Below are 18,135 nucleotides of genomic sequence, written 5' to 3'. Positions count from 1 at the left end.
GCTCTCGCCTGGCAGTAGGGCGTGGGAGGATGCCAGCACCGACCCCATAAAAATTAATGTACTTTTATTAGGTTTTATTTTCATTATAATCCATCAGGTTTTGTGAAGACTCGTAAATTCCCAGTGAATCCGCCCAGCTGGGGTGGTGCCACATGGTGCCATGCACCAGACCTGGAGATCTTCTTCTTATGGGGCTCCAAACTTTGGGAAAACAAGGACATGACCCCCCCCCCCCCCCCCCCCCCCCCCAACTCAGTGCTCCATCAGCTTCGTGCAACTCTCTGCCATACCAACCCAAACCATGCAGAATGCACACTTTGCAACCCAAAATCGGCATGAATTGTTCCCCTTCTCGTGGGTTTCAGCCCCAGAACAGGAGCTTTGGGGCACCACGAAGCCGTGCAGGGCCACAGTGCCCTGCTCTGTAAGCACAGGAAGCTGCCCGAGGCAGAATTTGCTGTTTCAGATGGGGTGGCTTGGGCAAGGGGAGGCCACACCAGAAATAACATCTCCTTGCGAGCGGAAGAGCGCAGCAGTGACTCACTTCCAGAAGACAAAATGTTTTCTTTTCCCCAAATTCTCCCCCAGCCCAGCTGCCCCCAACCTGCAGAACTCCCTGCTGCAGGACACGGGGTGGTGCTGCTGACTTTTCCTCCTCCTCCTCCTTCTCTTCCTCCTCCTCGGGGTGTCCCCCTGCCTGGGGACACCCATGGGTGCTGCTGGCCAGGCTGGGCCGTGCTCACAAGAGCTGGGGGCTGTGCGTAGGGCAGCTCTGGAGGGACAGAGGAGCCAGAATGCCCCTCTCTCCAGGAGAAACGCCTGCAGGACTGAGGCAGTTTGTCCATCCACCCGTCTAGTCAGATGGCCAGTCACCCATCGGCCTGTCCACCCATCTGTCCAGTTGTCCACACAGCTATCTGTCCATCGACCTGTTCGTTCCTCCAGATTCATCTACCCACCTGCACATCCCTCCACCTGTCCACCTATCCATGCATTCATCTGTCCTTCCGCTTGTACATCCTCCTGGCCACCCACCCACCCACTTTTACATCCCTCCATCTGTCCACCCATCCACCTATCTGTCCTTCCCTGCACACATTCATCCATCCACATTCATCCCTGTCCATTGATCTACCCGTCCATCTGTCCGTCCATCCATCCATCCACTTGTCCATCCAACTACAGATACATCCCCCCATCCATCCATCTACCTCTCCATCCATCTGTCCGTCTATCCATCCATCCATCCATCCATCTGTCTATCCATCCGTCCAGGACCCATGGTCCCGCAGGGTGCACGCTGCCAGCACAGGACCCACCAGGCGAAGTGGTCCCACTTGGGACTGCCTGGTACCTCTGCCCTGCCCCTTTCCAAACCCAGGGCTTCGCACAGGGGCCCCGCAGACCATGGCAGAGGGACGGCGCGGTCACCAGCACCGACGGCTGGCAGCCCTTGGGGACATTGTGCGGGGATGTGCAATACCCAACGGGGCCGAAAATAGCGCGTGTGACCACACTGGCTGACAGTAATTTCTTCATCTCTGGGGCGCACGTCACTGATGTCTCATGACTCTGGAAAAGAGAGCGAGACAGGAAAGAAAGCACCCGTGGATCTGCAGGAAGCCGAGGGCTTGCCAACGCACATGGGGACGCAGGGGGGATGTGCGGGGAGCCCGGGTCTGCTCCCGTGCACACCAGTGCCCGCGAGGAACCCCGCTGCTATTCACGGCGGCAATGCCAGGGCTGGTGGCGACTGTCTGGTGCGACTTCCTGCCTAAAACACGTCACGGGACTGCCCCAACCCCGTCCCTGTCCCCATCCCCTTCGATGTGGGCCCGGGGTCCCACCAAGGCGGGTGGCGTGAGAGCAGGCTGAGGCCACCGCCCGCCTGCCCCGTCCCGTCCCGTCCTGTCCCCGAGCCTGGAAGGCTTTGAGGGGACGGGAGCAGACATGGTTTTGCTCGCCTGTGCCTTTTCGCTTGCTCAGGCTCCCCGCTGGAAGAAGCCCCCAGGACGTTTCCGCCGCGCTTGCGCTCCCGCCGAGCCCCACGCGTTGACCAGGCGCAGCCCCAGGGCGTGCGGGGGGCACCCGGAGGCCACACAGCCCCCAGGCGAGAGCCACCTCATTACAGCCATGGCCACTAACGAGGCTGCAGAAACGCCCCAGCCCTGACCCCATGTCCCAGACCCTTTTTCCGTACCTACAACGCCAAGCTGCAGGCCAGCCCCAGGCACAGGTCACCCTATGGTGGGGACAGGAGGAGTGCCACCAGCACTGGGGACAGGTTCTGGGGCAGCCCCACCTGTGGCCATGGTGTACTTTGAAAAACAAACAAACAAACAAAAACACCCCAAACCAACAAAAAATAGGACTTTTATTGACATTTAAAAGTGTGTAAAAATACAGCTTGGAAGGAGCTGGGGTGTCTGTCCCGACCCGCCAATACACGATGGCCTGGCAGGGGTCGGGGCCACCCCAGAGGAGATACAGGGCTGAAATGCTGCCCTGGCCACCTCCCGCAGCCCCCGCTCTCAGCACTGGAGGGTTTGGGGAGATCCCCTGAGCGGGACGGGTCCAGAACCCCCCAGAAAAGGTGCAGAGCATCACAGCCACCACCCCGCACAGACACCCAGGGTCCCGCGTCCTGCCAGCCCCACGCTGTCACCTCCAGCAGGGCTGTGGCACATCACCGCTCTGGGGCACGCACCCCCCCCACACCTCCTCTCCTCACCACCACTCAAATTCCCCAAATCTGCCACTCCCCCCACCCTAAGAAAGCCAGGAAGGGACCTGAGGCAGAGGAGGGCACGGCGCTGCCCTTTGGCCTCTCCCGCGGGGATTCACAGCGGCGTGGACGTAATACTGTCACAGCAGTGCCACCGCGTCCCCCCCGCGTCCCCGGCATGCAGGGAGCGATGCTGCGCCCCCCGGGCTCTGCCCAGCACCGGGGGGGGAAAGGCTTAGAAATGAAAAACAGCGACAGGGCTGGGGACAGCCCTGGGCAGGAGGAGCCTGTGGGGACACCGCGCTGGTCCCCAGGGGCCACTGGACGGCATGGGGACAGCTGACACGGGGACAGCTGGCCGCTATCTGCCACTCTCCTGGCGCTTCTGCAGCAGCTGGATGACCTCGATGATGCCCTCCTCAGGGACCTGCGGGGACAAATGTCCCGTTAGCCCCGCTGGGGACACCGGGACCCTCCTGCCCGTGGTGCCACATGCCTCGTGCCGGGGAGGGCTCACCAAGGCATGGTCGAAGTTGAAGGTGCTGATGTAGTATGCCGAGATGTCGACAGCAGCCAGCGGCTCAGCGATCTGCGCCACGATGCCGCACTCATCTGGGGGAGGCAACATGTCCCGCGGTGACCCTGGTGTCACCGCGATGGGGAGCCACCAGGTGGCAGGGGACACCAAAGGAAAGCACTAGGAGGGGACACGGGTGTGGCAGCAGGGGGGGCTCCCATGCTGGGTGGGGATGGGATGGGTGCTGAGCCGCAGGGGAGGGGGCCCAAATCCCTGCAACCCCACAGGGCAGGGGACGCGCACGGCGCCCATACTCACCGAAGCCCAGGGGCTGCCCGCCGATCCTCACCATCCGCCACAGCTCCCCGCTGGAGCTGGTCAGCAGCAGGTCACTGGGGAACCTGCAAAAGGGGGGGCCCTGAGTGCAGGAACACCCCCAACCCACCCAGCCACCCCCAAAAGTGTGGGCACTGGGGGCCAGCACCAGCACCTACCGCTTCTGGGTCTCCGCATCCATCACGATGGAGATGTAGCCCTCGATGAGCGAGAAGGCGAAGAAGGTGATGGAGTCAAGGTCCTGGCCACCAGCACTGGGCTCCTTGGGGGGGCTGAGGGAAGAGCGGGATGAGCAGGGCATGGGTTTGTGTCCCACCGTCAGCGGGACACAAAAAGAGTGGGTTTGGGGGAATTTGCAGAGCACCGTGGTGACTCTGGAGGGGACGGTCCCACAAGGAAAGGCTGCTCCCAAAATGTTCCCATGCATGGCTCTGGCACATCTCAGCCACCTCTGAACTGCCCCCCTTTGCTTTGCTGAAATATGTGGCTTGTCCCCCAGCACAGTGGCACTGGGACTTGGGGGCTCCAGTTCCCAGGAGTGGCAGCAGGACATGCAGCACCCATGGGTGGCATGCTCAAGGGAGCAAAAAACACTTTGCAAAATGCACCCAGAGGTTGAAAAGCCGCAGGGAGCGAGGTGTAGGGGGGTGACACCCAGCTGAGGGAACACCACCGATGTCCCCACCCTTGTCACCCACCTGTGGGAGTAGAAGAGGACATCGATGAGCATGGTGGCAATGGCAGGCAGCGTGTCGGGTGCCACGGTCAGGATGCAGAAGCGGTTCTGGGGGCTCTGCACGGGGTGCAGCGTGGGGCTGGTGGCTGTGGGGCACAGCCACCCGTCACCGCCACACTCGGGGACAGCACCGCAGTGCCACCCCGTGGCCACCGCAGCCCCAAGTCCCGCTGGGTGGTAGCCCCGGGGGTCCCCAACACGCAGGGGGACCTCCGGCAGCCGGAGCATCCCTGCAGGCACCAGGTGACCCTGGGGACAAGGTCACCCTTGGGGACGTCCCCGTGCCACTCACCCGCCTTGGGCTTGAGGAAGCCGTTGCTGGTATCATCACAGGTGACGGGGATGGACTCGCCATTCTCTTCCTTGTAGATGTCGAACTCCCCAGCCAGCGTGTGAATGACCACAGGCAGGTCCCTCTCCCGCACCTGGCAGTGTCGCAGTGTCACCGACACCGGAGCAACCCCCGCAGCCAGCTGGGGACAGCTGGGTCCCCGCCAGCAACCACGGAGCTGCCAGGGCCACGCGGCACCATCCCTGTTCCCACCCCGGGCTCACCAGGACGAAGTCGGTCTGGTAGGTGGAGAGCATCAGCACCGAGACGTGGTGCTCGGCCAGCGGCGCGATGACCGACCGGGCAATCTTGGTGACGCCGGTGGCCTGGCAGCCGGAGGGCGCCCGGCCGTTGGAGACAACACTGAGCACCAGCCACGTCGAGTCCGCCACCTGCATGAACTCAGAGGGCGGCAGCTCTGCGAGGGAGAGGGGAAACTGAGGCACGGTGCTGGGGCAGGGCTGTCGCAGCAGTGGGGCCGCATTGGTGTTCCCGACCCTGCTGGCGGTGCCGTCCCTGTGGCACAACCTGCACCAGGAGCAGTGAGTGGGGACAGCGGGTCCCCTGTCCCCAGCACCCATCCTTGTGCAGGCTGGCAGCCACCAGGGAGGGAGTGTGGTCACAGGAAGGGGCAGGCACCCAGCGGGACAGGCTCAGGGACACAGGAGGGGACTTGGCGAGGGCTGCCACGGGGCCACAGTCAGCCTGGGGACAGCAATGACATCTCGCCCAGGGCACCGGAGGGGCTGTCTCCACTCGACGGGGCACGACGCAGCCACCTGCAGCGTGGGTCCCTGCTGCAACGGCACTGTGGGGTCCCGTGGCACCGGGTGCTGGATCATAGGGAAACTGAGTCACGGCGCAACTGCAACACAAGCGATGCCCTGACACTGTCACCGGGAAGCCTGCAGGGTCCTCGGGATGCCACGCAGTGAGGGCAGGATCAGCTGCACTCACAGAGCTGGAATTGCTATATTTTTGGGGACTTGCAGGGACAAACGCTGCAAGCCCAGGACACGTTCCTCCTGCACCAGCTGGGCTGTGCACAAGGGGGTGCAGCACCCCAAAGCCAGGCCCCCTGGGGCTGCCCACATCTCCCCCTGGATCCTCCAGCCCCCAGGAGCCACCAGCCCAGCAGGGAGCTTGAGCCGTGCCAGGATGCTCAGCAGGAGCGGGTCAGGGGCACCGGAGGAGACGCAGAACGGCCACCCCGCCATGCCACCGCCCCATGCCACCCCAGCCGCGTGGCCACCCGGCTCCAATGAGCTGTGTCCCTGGGGCCAAGCCCACGCTGGCCGGGGGCCAGGGTTGCCTCCCCAGAAACGCTGCTTTTGTTGGCAGGGAGTGAGCGTGCCGGCCGGTTCCTTCCTGCCCCACACCCGCTCCCCAGGAAGGGCCGAATCGGGGCCGTGCTCTTCCTCCGGCACCCGTGCTCCTCCCGCAGCTGCCCCAGGCCAGGACACGTCCCGATCCCGGCACCCCAATTCTCCAGGAGGTGCAGGGTCAGGGGGGAGCTTGACACCCCCAAACCTCATCATCCCCCTGCCCAGGCAAGGCGGGGAGGCCCGTGGCACTGAGCTGAGGCCGCAGGACTCATCGCAGCAGTGAGGGAGGCGTGAGCCATGGGGTGAGGCCGGATCCGGAGGTCCGAAGCCCGGGGCCTTGGCGGGTGTTGGCAGCCTCCTGTTCCTGCGCAGGAAGCGCTAGAACAGCCCCTGTTCGTTCCCAGGGCCAGGGCCAGGGACCGCACTGCCGCGTCCCTGCTTAATCACTTTTCAACACCAGCAGGAACCGGGGGCCACGGGGGAGGCTGCGACTGTATGGGGGTCCCCAAACACCACTGTCCCAGTGCCTCGGCCGGCCCCAGGGCTTAATCCAGCCCCCAGCCCAGAAATTAAAACAAGGCTGGGGGGGTGCCCCCCCTGTGCCCCCACAGGGTGCTGGCAGCCCCCCAGCCCGGCGCCGAGCAGCGGGGCGGCCGACTCGCTGCACCATTGTTCGCCGCTTCCCGCCCGCCCCACGGGATCGAGGAGCGTTTGTCCGCAGGCACCGAAAAAAAAATAAAATACAATACATGGGGGGAACGGCCCCAGTTCCTCAGGAGAGAGCCTGGTTCCCAGCAAAAGGGCTGGGGGGAGCTGGGCTGGATCCAGCCAGCGATCGCCCCGTGCTGCCAGACCGCTGACCCTTGCTCTTTGGGGCACATCCAGGGAGATAAGGCCCAGCTGGGGAGGTCTGGGTGCGGGAGGCTTGGGACAGGATCTGTCCTGCCAGCACGGCCTGTCAGGGCAGGTCCGGTGGTAAGGCTGCAGAATGGCACACACAGGCTCTTGGGATGGGGACATTGTGCTGTGACACCTCCCGGGGAGGGGACCAGCCCAGAAGGGCTTGAAGACTCCAGGACGCCCCGACACTGGGATGCTGGTGCCGGGCAGCATCCCCTGTACCCCCAGCAGCACCCCTGGTCCCCCAAGGCTGGGCTCAGCCACATGGGTGGGGAATTGGCCCTGTTCCACCACGGTGGTGGCCAGTCCCAGCCCTCACCAGGCAGGGGGACAGCAGTGGAGCAGCCACGGAAGGACATTGGCAGCTCTGCCAGCAGCACCCCGTGCAGGCAGGGAGCCCTGGGTGCTGCCCGCAGCCCTTCCCTTGTGTCCCGGGAGGTTTGTGCCCGTGCTCGGGCTTGGCAGGCTCAGGGCTCCTCACAGGAACCTTTCCCCTCCCATACCCCAGCCTCATCCAAGCATGTGGAGGCACGGCCGCGTCTCTGAGGCAGTTGGTAGTGCCAAGGCAGGCAAGCTGAGAGAGTCTCAGTGGGGCAAGCCAGGGCATCCCTGACACAAGCCGCGGCTCGCTGCCCGTGGTGAGCTCTGAGAATCGCTGTGCTGTGCCAGGTTGGGCTGAGAACGGCCACAACTCATTGCTGCAGTGCCAGGTACCTTTGAAGCCCTCCTCGTCCAGCATGATGGTGTAGTCCTCAGGGGTCTCCGTCAGGCTGAAGAACTTGCACCTATGGGGCACAAACTGCCGCTGCCCGACCCGCGCGTGGCTCCGGGGAAGGGGGAGCGAAGCGCGCCCTCCCTCCCCCCCGCACGGCACCGCCGCGAGCACGGGAGGACGGGGAGGATGAAGAGGAGGGTGAGGAAGGGGGGAGGCCGGTACCTGCAGCGCTGGGGCAGGAAAAGCAGCTTGAGCAGCGGGTGGGTGTAGAGCCAGAGCCCGCGGCGCGCCAGGCTCAGCACCCGCACCCGGTGCTCCAGGATGTGCAGGTCCATGGCGGCCGGGGCCGGGGCCGGGGCCGGGGCCGCTCCAAGCGCGCCCCGCGGCCGCTCGGAGCAGCGGGAGGGGTCCCGCGGCCGCCCCGCCCCGGCCCCGCCTCGCCCCGCCGCCGGCCCCCGGCCGCGCCCCGCCCCGCCGCCCGCTGCGCGGAGCTTTCCGGGGGGCACCGGGCCTGACGCGGGGCTTGCACCGTACCCGGCCGGAGGCGGGGCTCCAGCAACGCTGCCGGCCGCTTCCCCGCAGCCGCTTCTTCAGGGGAAAAGGGGTTTTGAAAGTGGGGGGAACTGAGGTTTTTGCAGAACTCCCGCCTGCAGGAATCGCGGGCAGGGAGAAGCCGTTTGGGCTCCATTTTGTGCGCGGAAAGCGGAGCCCTGGGAGGCCGTGGGATAGAGCCCGGGTGGGGCCGGGCTGCTCCTGCCTCGGTGGGGCCACGGGAGCCGTGACACTGGGAGGGGACTGAAGGCTTGGTGCCGGAAAGGGATGGCCGCGAGGGGCTCACCCCCAAAGCAGCCACCCGAGAAGCCCCCGCAGCCTGGCCAGGGCTGGAGATGGCCTCCATGGGTGTCACGAACATGGGCAGGTCTCAGCATCCCTCATTTGCACTTCAAACAGCCCAGCCGTGGCTTGCCGTGGGGCAGGGTGAAGCAGTAGGGCTGGCTGGGGCCGTGAGTCACAGCCCTCGGCCCTGGTTGTCCCCACAGTGTCCCTGGTGGGGACAGTGCTGCCACCACCCAGCACGAGGACAGGGACTGCCCCTGGGTTGCTGCCACGTGTGCGGGATGCACAAGAGGAGCCAGCCCCTGGTACAGGAGAGGCTGCAGGAGGAAGGTTCATGGCAGCTGCTCTGGCTCAATAAAGGATGCCACCTTTGGCTCAGGAGCCACAGACACTGCTGGAGTTGAGGAGAGCTTGGGATGGCTTAGTCCCCCCCCAAAACTGCAGCCTGCATTGACATAGCTGGGGTGAACAACAGGTGGGAGGCGAGTGTGAGCACCTGTCCACCCATCTGGGTCCTTGTCACCCCCCATAGCACCCAAGGGTGATGGGAAAATGCATGGGGGAGGTGGTGCCCCACAGCCGCACACTCAGGGAGCCACAGACACTGCGCCTTTACACAATCCTGCTTTATTTTCCCTTTGTACAAAACCATTTTTCCCCGCTTTATTTTACAAAGCTACCCCCAGCCCTTGGTGAGGGCAGGGGAAAGAGAGGGGACCCCGCAGCGGGGAGCGCCCGGCCGCTCGCGCCCCATCTCACCTCCGCTGTGGGGTGGGTGGCAAGAGGGGGACCCCTGCATAGGGCTTGCGAGGGTCATGGTCTGGCATTAAATCCCGCCGCCTCTGGTGCATCCCGCCTGCAGTTCCCAACCTTGGCCCCCATCCTGCAACAGTTACTGCCACGGACGAATAATAAATAGGCTCAGTGAATAGGTAAATTCAGTACTACATATTGGGCTACACTTTGATACATCCTCACTAGATAAAGAGGAGGGGGGCAGCAGCTGCCCCTGGCTCCTCACGTACCCCCAGTCCCGCTGCGCCAGGCGCAAGCACTGGGGAACTGGGTCTGGGTCTGCCCTGCCAGCACAGGTGGGCAGGGGAAGCCTGGGGGCGGCGGGAGGGACGCTGGGGATGTGGGTCAAGGGGCTGGGGGACAAGGAGCGGGACCCGAGGGGCAGCCTGGCCCCCCAGCCGCAGCGAGGGAGCGCGGGTGGCTCAGCCACCCCATGCCAGGGCTCCCACCGCTCATGGTGCCAGCACCCTGCTGGGGTGGGGACAATGCAGGCACCCAGCGTGTGCTGGACATGACCCTTTTGTCACCGTGCTCGGTCGAGCTCCCACAAATGCCCCCCTCCAACCATGGGACCCCAGCTTCACGCCCACCCTAAGCGGGCACCACCATGTGGCATCCCCATGGTGCCGCAGCAGCCAGCCCGTCCCCGCAGGGCAGCGGCCGCATCCTGATCCCTCCAGCCCCGTGTCCCCACCGCCAGGCGCCGCGGGGGTCCCCTCCCACCCCCGGCCACAGAGGGAGCAGCATCCTCGAGCCCGGGTCCGTGCACAGCCCAGCTGAGCCCGGCTGCCCGGGCGCAGCGCGGCGTCGGCCCTACAAGTACGTGTCCTCGCTCTCCCGGGAGCACAGGCTCTCCTTGGACTGGTGGTGGGGGGACACCTGGGGGTGCAGCAGCTCACGGGCAGCACCAGGTGCCCCGTTGCCCTCAGCTCCGGGGCTGTTGGCGGGGCTGCCTGAACTCTTCTCTCGGTTTTTCTCCTTGCTCTTGCGGGCCTTGGGCACCGGGGCTGGCCCGGGGGGCACGATGATGGAGGGCACGGGCTCCAGCGCCTTGCGGGTGGGGGGCTCGGCCTCACTGATGGCCTTGGCGCCGTGCAGGCGCGGGGGGGACTTGCACTGCAGCTCCCCGTGTGTCTCCCGCCACTTCTTCAGCTGGATCAGGTGCTCCCGCTCGATCTGCCGCTCCGTCACCGGCAGCTCGATGACCTGCAGGGGAATGACTTGTGCCACCGATATCCCCCCCGCAGTGCCACCCGGGACAGGGGTAGCCCCAAAACCAGGTCCTGCTAGGAACTGTCCTGGTTCCAGGCAAGCTCTGCCCGACGAGGGGTGGCCCCATGCACTGCGCCCCCCGGACCCTCACCTCCTGCACCAGGAAGGTCTCCTGCATGATCTTGGGGCTGAGGGCCCTCAGCCGCTCCATGGTCTCGTACTGGCCCTGGCAGGACTTGAGCTTGTCCGAGGAGCCCAGGGTGTGTTTGAGCAGCACCAGGCCCACCCGGAAAATGATTTTCACCCCTGGAAGTGGAGAGGTGAGGCAGCAAGCAGCAGGTGGCACAGGGTGAGGTGGCACGCTGCCACCACGTCCCTCTGGTGGTCCCCATGCCCTCTTCTTCCCCAGGAACCCCTCTCCAGGCCCGAAGCTGACCACGACACAACTCAGCTCAGCCCCAAGCTGTGCTGGTGTGGCTGCCAATGCAAAGGGACACTTGCACTCCCCTTCATCCCACCCAGCACCAGGGTGGGATCCTGACGCCTCTCCAGGCCCCTTTGCCTGGGATGGGCGCTGTGGAGCCCTGTAAGAGCTGTTTGCCCACTCCAGGCTGGGGCCACCAGCACTGCCTGCTGTCGCCCACTGAGCTGGGACACAGCACATAGGGCAGCAGGTGCCGGTCCTGCCAGCAGTCAGGGCACACACGGGGATAAACATTGGCATTTGGGACACACTGCCCACCACAAACTTTGTTTGCACGAGCACTGATGCAAACATGCCCTCTGGCTCCCCACTAACCTCCTGATAGTCTCTGCCCCACAAACTTCTGCTCCACTCTTCCTGACACAGCCCCAAGTGCCTTCCTTGTGCCAAGGGGGCTGCCAGCCACCCACGGAGGCTGGCCCATGCCGCAGCCTCCAGGAGGAGGCCCCTACCTTCGCAGAAGAACATGTCCCAGACACGCAGCACAGAGCTCCAGGGCAGCGTGCGAGAGAAGGCGCACATGAACCACTCTGTCATGTAGAGGATGGGGTCGATCTTCTGCTTGCTCAGGTGCTTGTAGGCCACGGGCGAGACCTTGTGCAGCAGCGAGAAGAGGATCTGCCCGTCCAGCTGAATGGCCTCCTGTGGGGACAGCATCAGCAGGGACCTCCCTGGCCAGCGTGTTAACCCCAGTCCTTGGCTCAGCCCCAGGATCAGCTCCACAGTGCCTGGCCCCAGCCCACCAGGGCAGCCCCCAGGCCCAGCTGCGGGATCCGTGCCACACGTATGATGGCAGCAAAGCTGCATCAAGCCCCCCATCCCTCACTGCTGGATGCTCCTGGGGATCCTGGCATCATGCAAAGACTGTGGAGACACCCGGGCTGCCCCCAAGCACCCCTTCTTTCCCCATGGAAGGAGCTGTGGGAGCTCTTGGCCCCTTGGAGGAGCACCATGGCCCTTCACTCACCAGCTTCTCACTGTAATAGCCGGGGAGGTACTTCTCGCAGATCTGTACCAGGCACCAGAACGCTTGCTGCAAGCCAAAGGACAGTGGGTCAGTGTCCGGGTGCCCACAGGGGACAGCCCTGAAGCCCCTACCTTGCCCCGATGGACCAAGGGAGCGGGCAGAGCACACCTGGGGCATGCTCGCACCAGCTGAGTTTTGGGGCAAACCAGTGCCGTGAGCCAAGCACCTGCCCGCCAGCACCACCCCGCTCCCCTCGCTGCTCCCCGCTCGTACCTCGGCCGGCATGTGCATGAGCAGGACCGCAGCGATGGGGGCCTGGGCCTGGCAGTAGCCCTCCTCCGGGCGGTACAGCGTGTAGGCCTTCAGCACCCGAAACAGGTCCTGCTGCCTGCGGAGACAACGTGGGGAGAGAGAGGTGGAGAGCGGGCACAGGCACAGCCCAGCGGCCTCCCCTGCAGCCCCACACCAGCACGCTGACCCCACACCGTGGGCCAGCCGCTGCTCATCGCTCTTCCCCCACGTGTCAGTCCCTGGCCGGGATCCCTCTTCGCCACAACACCAGGCTACAGGGCACAAACCCCACGGCACGGCCCCAAGAGGGGCCCAGCAGCTACCAAGGACCAGACACGTGGCTGCTCCACTTACCCGTGGCCTCCGCGCGAGACAAACATCTCGTGGAAGGGGAACTGCCGATGGAGATCCCGCTCGATCACGTCCAGCCACTTCGGCTCTCCCGGGAGGAGATCCAGCTCCTGGGAAGGAGAGGGTCAGGGTGAGCAGCACCAACTGAGCGCCAGCCTCCCCCGGCACGCAGCGAGCCTGGGGGATCCCAGGGCAGTGTGCCCATGGGGCTGGACCTGCCCCCAGCCCGCGCTGCCCGACACACACTCACATCAAACTTGCCGATGTTCTGCTCCAGCTTGACCTTGCTGCCGGAGAGGTACTGCCAGGCTCGGCCCCTCAGTGAGGGCGGGATCCCCTTCTGGCACCGCAGCCGGATCTGCACAGGGAACAAAGCCCTCAGGGGATATCACGGAGCACTGAGGCTCCCGGGGCAAGACACGGGCCAGGCCCAGCACTGCAGCAGCAGCACAACCTCCCCCTACAAAGGGACATGTCCTCATACCACCAGGGACAGGGTGCCCCCCCCGAGAGATGTACAGGATGGCACGTGGAGCTGCAGTTAGAGACCCTGGGGGTCACGGGAGGGGAGCTGAGAGGCTGTGCCGGGCAGGCCGGGGTCTGCTCAGCCCCTTTTCCCCAGCCCTGCTCTTAACACGCCAGCCAGAGCTGCGCTGGCAAGAGGGAGCTGCAGATGGCGGCAGGAGCCCGGATGAGGCCGCGCAGCTTGCAGACAGCTCCCAACAAGCCCAGCTCTGCCTCAAGCAGGACCCCACCGGCAACTGGAAAAGCAAACAGCAGAGCCACGGTGGGGAGAGGCTGGCCCCCTGCCCGCGCTGCCATGGCCCACAGGGAATCTGGAGAGCTCCGAGTGCTCTGCTCGTGCAGCAGGTAGAGGAGAGGGCTCTGCGTCCCCGTCCCTCCTGCCCGCGGGGCTGTGCGGAGCGGCAGGGACAGAGCTGGCCCCAGCTCCGAGCCCCAGCGGCCGGCTCCGTGCCCAGCCAGCCCCAGGCTCCCTTGGCACGGGGCACCAACCGGACCAAAGTCCGGGCTGGGCAGCGCGGGTGCCACCTCCGCAGCAGGGGGCCGGACTCGCTTAACCCTGCTGCTGCCAGCAGCCGGGGCCGGGCTGTGCCCTTCCCTGCGGCCCTGCTAGCGCTCCAGCCCCGCTCCAGGGAAACAGCGGCACCAGCAAGGCAGGGACCCATGAGATGGACGCTTCTGGTACGGCATAAAGCCCCACAAAATCCCAGCACAGCCTCCGTGCCTCGGGTCCCTGCTTGGGCAGCACATACAAGTGCCCGAGAGGCACCAGGGCTCCGCAAGCTGGCAGCTCTGAGCCTCCCTGCCGTGGGGCTCAGCAGCCCCGGGGCTCTCCTCCCTGGCCAGAGCTTGCTCTCCCTGTTTGCCAGCTGACTCGGGAGCAGGCACTTGTGTTTCCAAGCAGCCCAGCCCAGTGTGGTGGTGGTAACGCCACGTTCCTCGCTGCTCCCTCACCGCAGCGCTGCTTGTTTACCCGGCCAGGCCCCACGAGGGCTTTGTGCTTGCAGGAAAAGCAGCGGGCGATGCCCAGGGTGGCCACGGGCAGCTCCGCCAGCGCTGACAGCTCCTGCTCCTGCTGCCCTTCCTGCTGGCTGAGCAGCCAGGAAGGAAGCCGCCTTGCAGGGAGCAAGAGCCGTTCGGGTTTGGCTGAGCAGCACAGCTGGGGCAGGCAGGGGGGTGAGGTGGTTTTGCCCCCACCTCCCCAATCCCCCAGCTCCCGCTGGGGCCCTGCCATCACTGCCGGGGCCCCCGCATGCCAGATCGGGAGCGCACCCGGGCAGAGGGATGCTGAAAGCAAGGAGCAGCTGGAGCTGCCCACGCGTCTGCACTCCCTCAGTCTGCCTGGAAAGGGCACGGGCCGGCACGTGGCGCTGGCACGGCTCAGCGCTGGCAGGACCCGGGCCAGCGATGCAGGGAGAGTTTTAGGATCCTGGAGCAGTGCAGGTGCGAGCGAGCTGGCTGGCTGCGGGGCCTGGGCAAGGAGCAGCTCTCTGCATCAGCCCTTGGAGGCTCCAGGCACCAATTTTGCAGCAGGACAGAGCACACAGGCCCTGCGGCTCCACAGGGACATCCAGAAGCTCGGCCTCAGCATGAGGGAGCTCCTCTGCCAGCAGCGCGGCTGCCGGGGCACTCACCCGCGCCTGGAAATCACGCGGAGAGCAGCGCAAAGCGCCCTCGGGACAAAGCGCCCGCCTGCTGTGACCCCAAAAGCTCTCAGAAATCCTTCACAAGCAGCCAAGAAGCGGATGAGGGATTCCTCTGTCGGTCACCAGGCACCGAGCGGTGCTTGGGGACCGCCGCAGGCAGCTCCGGCGGGGGCACGGCACGCGGAGCAGTGCCAGGAGGCCGTGCCAGTGGGCAGGGGGAGGAGGCAGCCCTCGGTCCGCCAGCAGCCTCACCACTCTGTCAGGCCAGCAGCATCGGCCCAGGGCTTACTTCACCCCATCCCCGCTGCATGCACAGCCTCGGGAGGTCAGGGAGCACCAAGGCACCAGCATGGCCCTGCGTGGCACTGGGGCCACCGAGCCCACAGCACCATCGGCCTTCCAACCAGCCCCAGCTTGCAGGCCACATCAGGCACGTCAGGCTCAACTATTTCCTATCCACGGCCTTTTTTTTTTTTTTTCGGGTCTGCAAGATGCTCGGAGCAGAAGTTTCCATGACCTAACAATTCCCATGGCTGCCTGCACGCAGCCAAACGAGCCCTAGGAAGCCGGCAGGGAGCAGCCGTGTGCAGCGGCAGCCAGCTGGGGGACGCGCGGCCTCCGCGTCCCACGGCTGGATGCTGGCCTGAGCTAACAACATCACCCAAAGGCAACGCGACCGTCCGCCTGTGGGGACTCGGGGACGTGCCCCAGGGCCTCGGGGGGACGCTGCTGCACCCTGCCACCTCCGGGCGTCCTGGGGTCACCCACCTTCTTGTGCTTTTTGGCCATCCACTTGTCCCAGTTGTTGAGCATGTCCAGCCACTTGGACTCGCGCTGCCGCAGCACCTCCAAGGGCACCTCCTCCAGCCTGCGGGGCGAAGGGATGAGGCGGGTGAGTGCGGCGGCAAGCCCTGTACCCACCACGGAGCCCACCCGTCCCTGCCATGCCCCCACCGATCCACACTGCCCCAGCCACCCCACGAAGAGGGGAGCGTTTTCCAGCAGCGCTCAGCTGGGATGGGCGTCCCTATTTAACCTGGCAGGGGCCCCCGGGGCTGCCTCCGAGCTGGGAGGGGGGTGGTGGTGGCACTGGGTGGCTTCGTGCTGCCCCCAGCCCCTCCAGGGGCAGAGGACCAGCTCATTGCCGCAGCCTGGGGTGCGCCAGCGGCTTGGCCGAGCCCTCGGCAGCCACCTGCCTGGTGGTGCTGTGCTCCCAGCCCTGCCCTGCGAGGTCCCACCCGCGGGTCAGACGGGGCCGAACGCGCTTGTTTTGGAGCAGCTCCGCTGGGAGCCGCTCGGCCGAGGGCGGCCGCCGCGCCCTCCGTGTCACAGGCCGGGCACGGCGCAGCGCCTCGGCCACCGGCATGGGGACCGGGGACCCGAGGGCGCGCTGGCCCCGACCCGGGGAGCCCGGGGCTCTGCGAGGCGTGGGAAGCCGGAGAGAGCTGGGCACTGGATACTGGGGCTGGCCGCGGGCCCGCTGGAGCCCCGCCAGCCCGGGCTGGAAGCTGTCACCAGCTGACGGCCGCCCGGCAGCGGGCACCGAGCGGGGACCGGCGGCCGCGTTTCGGGTGGCGGAGGCTGGCGTGGGGGCACCCCGCGGGGGACGGAGCCCCACGGCCGGGCCCTCCCCAGCGTCCCCGCAGCCTCCGAGGGTGCCGGGAATGGGGGGGGGGGGGGACACCCGTCCCCAGAGCCCGAGCGGCTCCGCGGTGCGCGGACGGCGGCCGTGCCACCGGCTGCCCGCCGCCTGCCGGGTGCGGAGCCCTGCGGGAGGGCAGGATCGGGCCTCGGGCGGCCGGCAGGAGGGAGGCCGGGCCCGGTGAGCGCCGCTGCCCCCGGAGGCCGGGCAGCGGAGGAAGAAGAGGAGAAGGAGGAGGAGGAGGAGGAGGAGGAGGCGGCGGCAGCGCCGTGCTCAGGCCCCGGGGCCGGGGCGGTGCCGGCCGCAGCCCCGCTTCCTCCTGCCGGGGCCGGCGGAGGCCGGGAGGCCGCCCCCGAGGGCTTCCTCCCGGAGCCCAGCGGAGGCTGCGGCCTCCCCGCGCCGGGGCGAGGAGGAGCAGGCGGCGGGGGGGCGCTCCCCGGGGGCCGGTACCGGGCGGTTGAAGGTGGGGGGACACCCGGAGCCGCCCCCCCGCCGGGCCTCCCCCCCCCCCGGTCCCCGGTCCCCCGTCCCCGCCGCCGCCGCCACTCACGGCCCCTCGGCGCTGCGGCTGCCCACGATGAAGCCGAACTTGTCGACGCGCCGCTCCTCGGGGCCGCCGCCGCCGTTGACCTCCGAGTCGGAGCCCAGCGAGCTGAGCTCGTCGCCGCCCGCCTCCGCCAGGCTCTCGCAGGTCCCCGCCAGGCCGCGGGCGCTGCCGGGCGAGCCGGGCCCGCCGCCCCCGCGGCTCTTGGCCATGGCGGCGCGGCTCAGCGGCTCCGCCGCCCCTCCATGCCGCGGCCACGGCGGCGGGCGCGCCCCCCCCTCCCTCCCTCCCCGCCCGCCGCCCCGGTGCCGCCCCGGTGCCGCCACGCCATTGGGCGGCGCTGAGGGGGGGGGAGGGCGGAGGGAGCCAATGGGAGGGGAGAGAGGTGGGGGAGCCCGCCGCCGGGGGGCAGGGATTGGGCGAGAGGCGGGGAGGGAGGTGTCAGTCAGGGAGAGGGCCCGCCTCCTTCCGCCTGCCCGCCCGGTAGTGGCAGGGGGAGGGCGGGGCTGTGGGGGGGGACTGGGAGGGACTGGGGGGCGCTGAGTGGAATTGGGGGGCGCTGGGATGGGACTGGGGGGAACTGGGGGATACTGGGATGGGACTGGGAGGAACTGGGGGGCACTGGGGGGGACTCAGTGGAATTGGGGGGCGCTGGGATGGGACTGGGGGGAACTGGGATGAGGCTGTAGGGCTCTGTGGGGCGCTGGGACGGGACTGGGAGAAACTGAGGGGCACTGGGACAGGACTGGGAGGAACTGGGGGGCACTGGGACGGGACTGGGGGGGACTGAGTGTAACTGGGGGACGTCGGGATGGAACTGTGATGGGACCAGGGGGCACCAGGGGACACTGGGACGGAACTGTGAGGAACTGGGATGGGACCAGGGGGCACCAGGGGAAACTGGGACGGAACTGTGAGGAACTGGGATGGGACCAGGGGGCACCAGGGGAAACTGGGATGGGACTGGGAGGAACTGGGGCAGAACTTAGGAGACATGGGGACTGGAGTGGCGGGATGGCTGGGAGCAGACTGGGGTGGAACTGGGGGGGGCGCTAGGGTGGAACTGGGAGGAACTGGAGGGAATCGGAATGGGACCGGGGGCACTGAGTGGGACTGGACTGAGGAGGAACTGAGGCAGAACGGGGACTGGGCTGGAACTGGGGGGACGGCTGGGAGCAGACTGGGGTGGAACCGGGACCCGGCTGAGCCACAGCAGCGCTGCAGGGGCTGCCCCAGACCCATGCCGGGATGGGGCTGGG

General features: G+C 66.7%; 2 protein-coding genes across 3 annotated transcripts; both read right to left on the bottom strand.

Moving 5' to 3' along the window:
• Positions 1-2,353: 2,353 nt before the first annotated feature.
• CASTOR1 (cytosolic arginine sensor for mTORC1 subunit 1) lies at positions 2,354-8,000 on the bottom strand. Of its 2 annotated transcripts, none has more exons than XM_035571299.2 (9): positions 7,808-8,000; positions 7,585-7,655; positions 4,870-5,063; positions 4,607-4,739; positions 4,277-4,400; positions 3,737-3,850; positions 3,561-3,643; positions 3,243-3,337; positions 2,354-3,152 (listed from the first exon to the last, which is right to left on the bottom strand). In XM_035571299.2, exons 1-9 carry the CDS (start codon positions 7,918-7,920, stop codon positions 3,087-3,089), a joined length of 993 nt encoding a protein of 330 aa, XP_035427192.1. In that variant the 5' UTR covers positions 7,921-8,000; the 3' UTR covers positions 2,354-3,086. The 2 variants fall into 2 exon arrangements, with proteins under 2 accessions (XP_035427192.1, XP_050570198.1); XM_050714241.1 differs by having other exon boundaries at positions 3,247-3,337; positions 7,808-7,991.
• A 1,027-nt stretch (positions 8,001-9,027) lies between these two features.
• TBC1D10A (TBC1 domain family member 10A) lies at positions 9,028-17,153 on the bottom strand. Its single transcript, XM_035571313.1, has 9 exons — positions 16,883-17,153; positions 15,459-15,558; positions 12,773-12,880; positions 12,526-12,632; positions 12,154-12,268; positions 11,881-11,946; positions 11,366-11,555; positions 10,581-10,735; positions 9,028-10,423 (listed from the first exon to the last, which is right to left on the bottom strand). The coding sequence occupies exons 1-9, from the start codon at positions 17,086-17,088 to the stop codon at positions 10,031-10,033; spliced, it is 1,440 nt and encodes a 479-aa protein (XP_035427206.1). The 5' UTR covers positions 17,089-17,153; the 3' UTR covers positions 9,028-10,030.
• Between the last annotated feature and the right edge of the window lie 982 nt (positions 17,154-18,135).

The sequence above is a fragment of the Cygnus atratus genome, chromosome 17 (genome assembly GCF_013377495.2).
Source record: "Cygnus atratus isolate AKBS03 ecotype Queensland, Australia chromosome 17, CAtr_DNAZoo_HiC_assembly, whole genome shotgun sequence".
NCBI classification, from domain to species: domain Eukaryota; kingdom Metazoa; phylum Chordata; class Aves; order Anseriformes; family Anatidae; genus Cygnus; species Cygnus atratus.
Note: the sequence above shows the minus strand (reverse complement) of the source record. Positions and strands in the feature narration are given on the sequence as shown.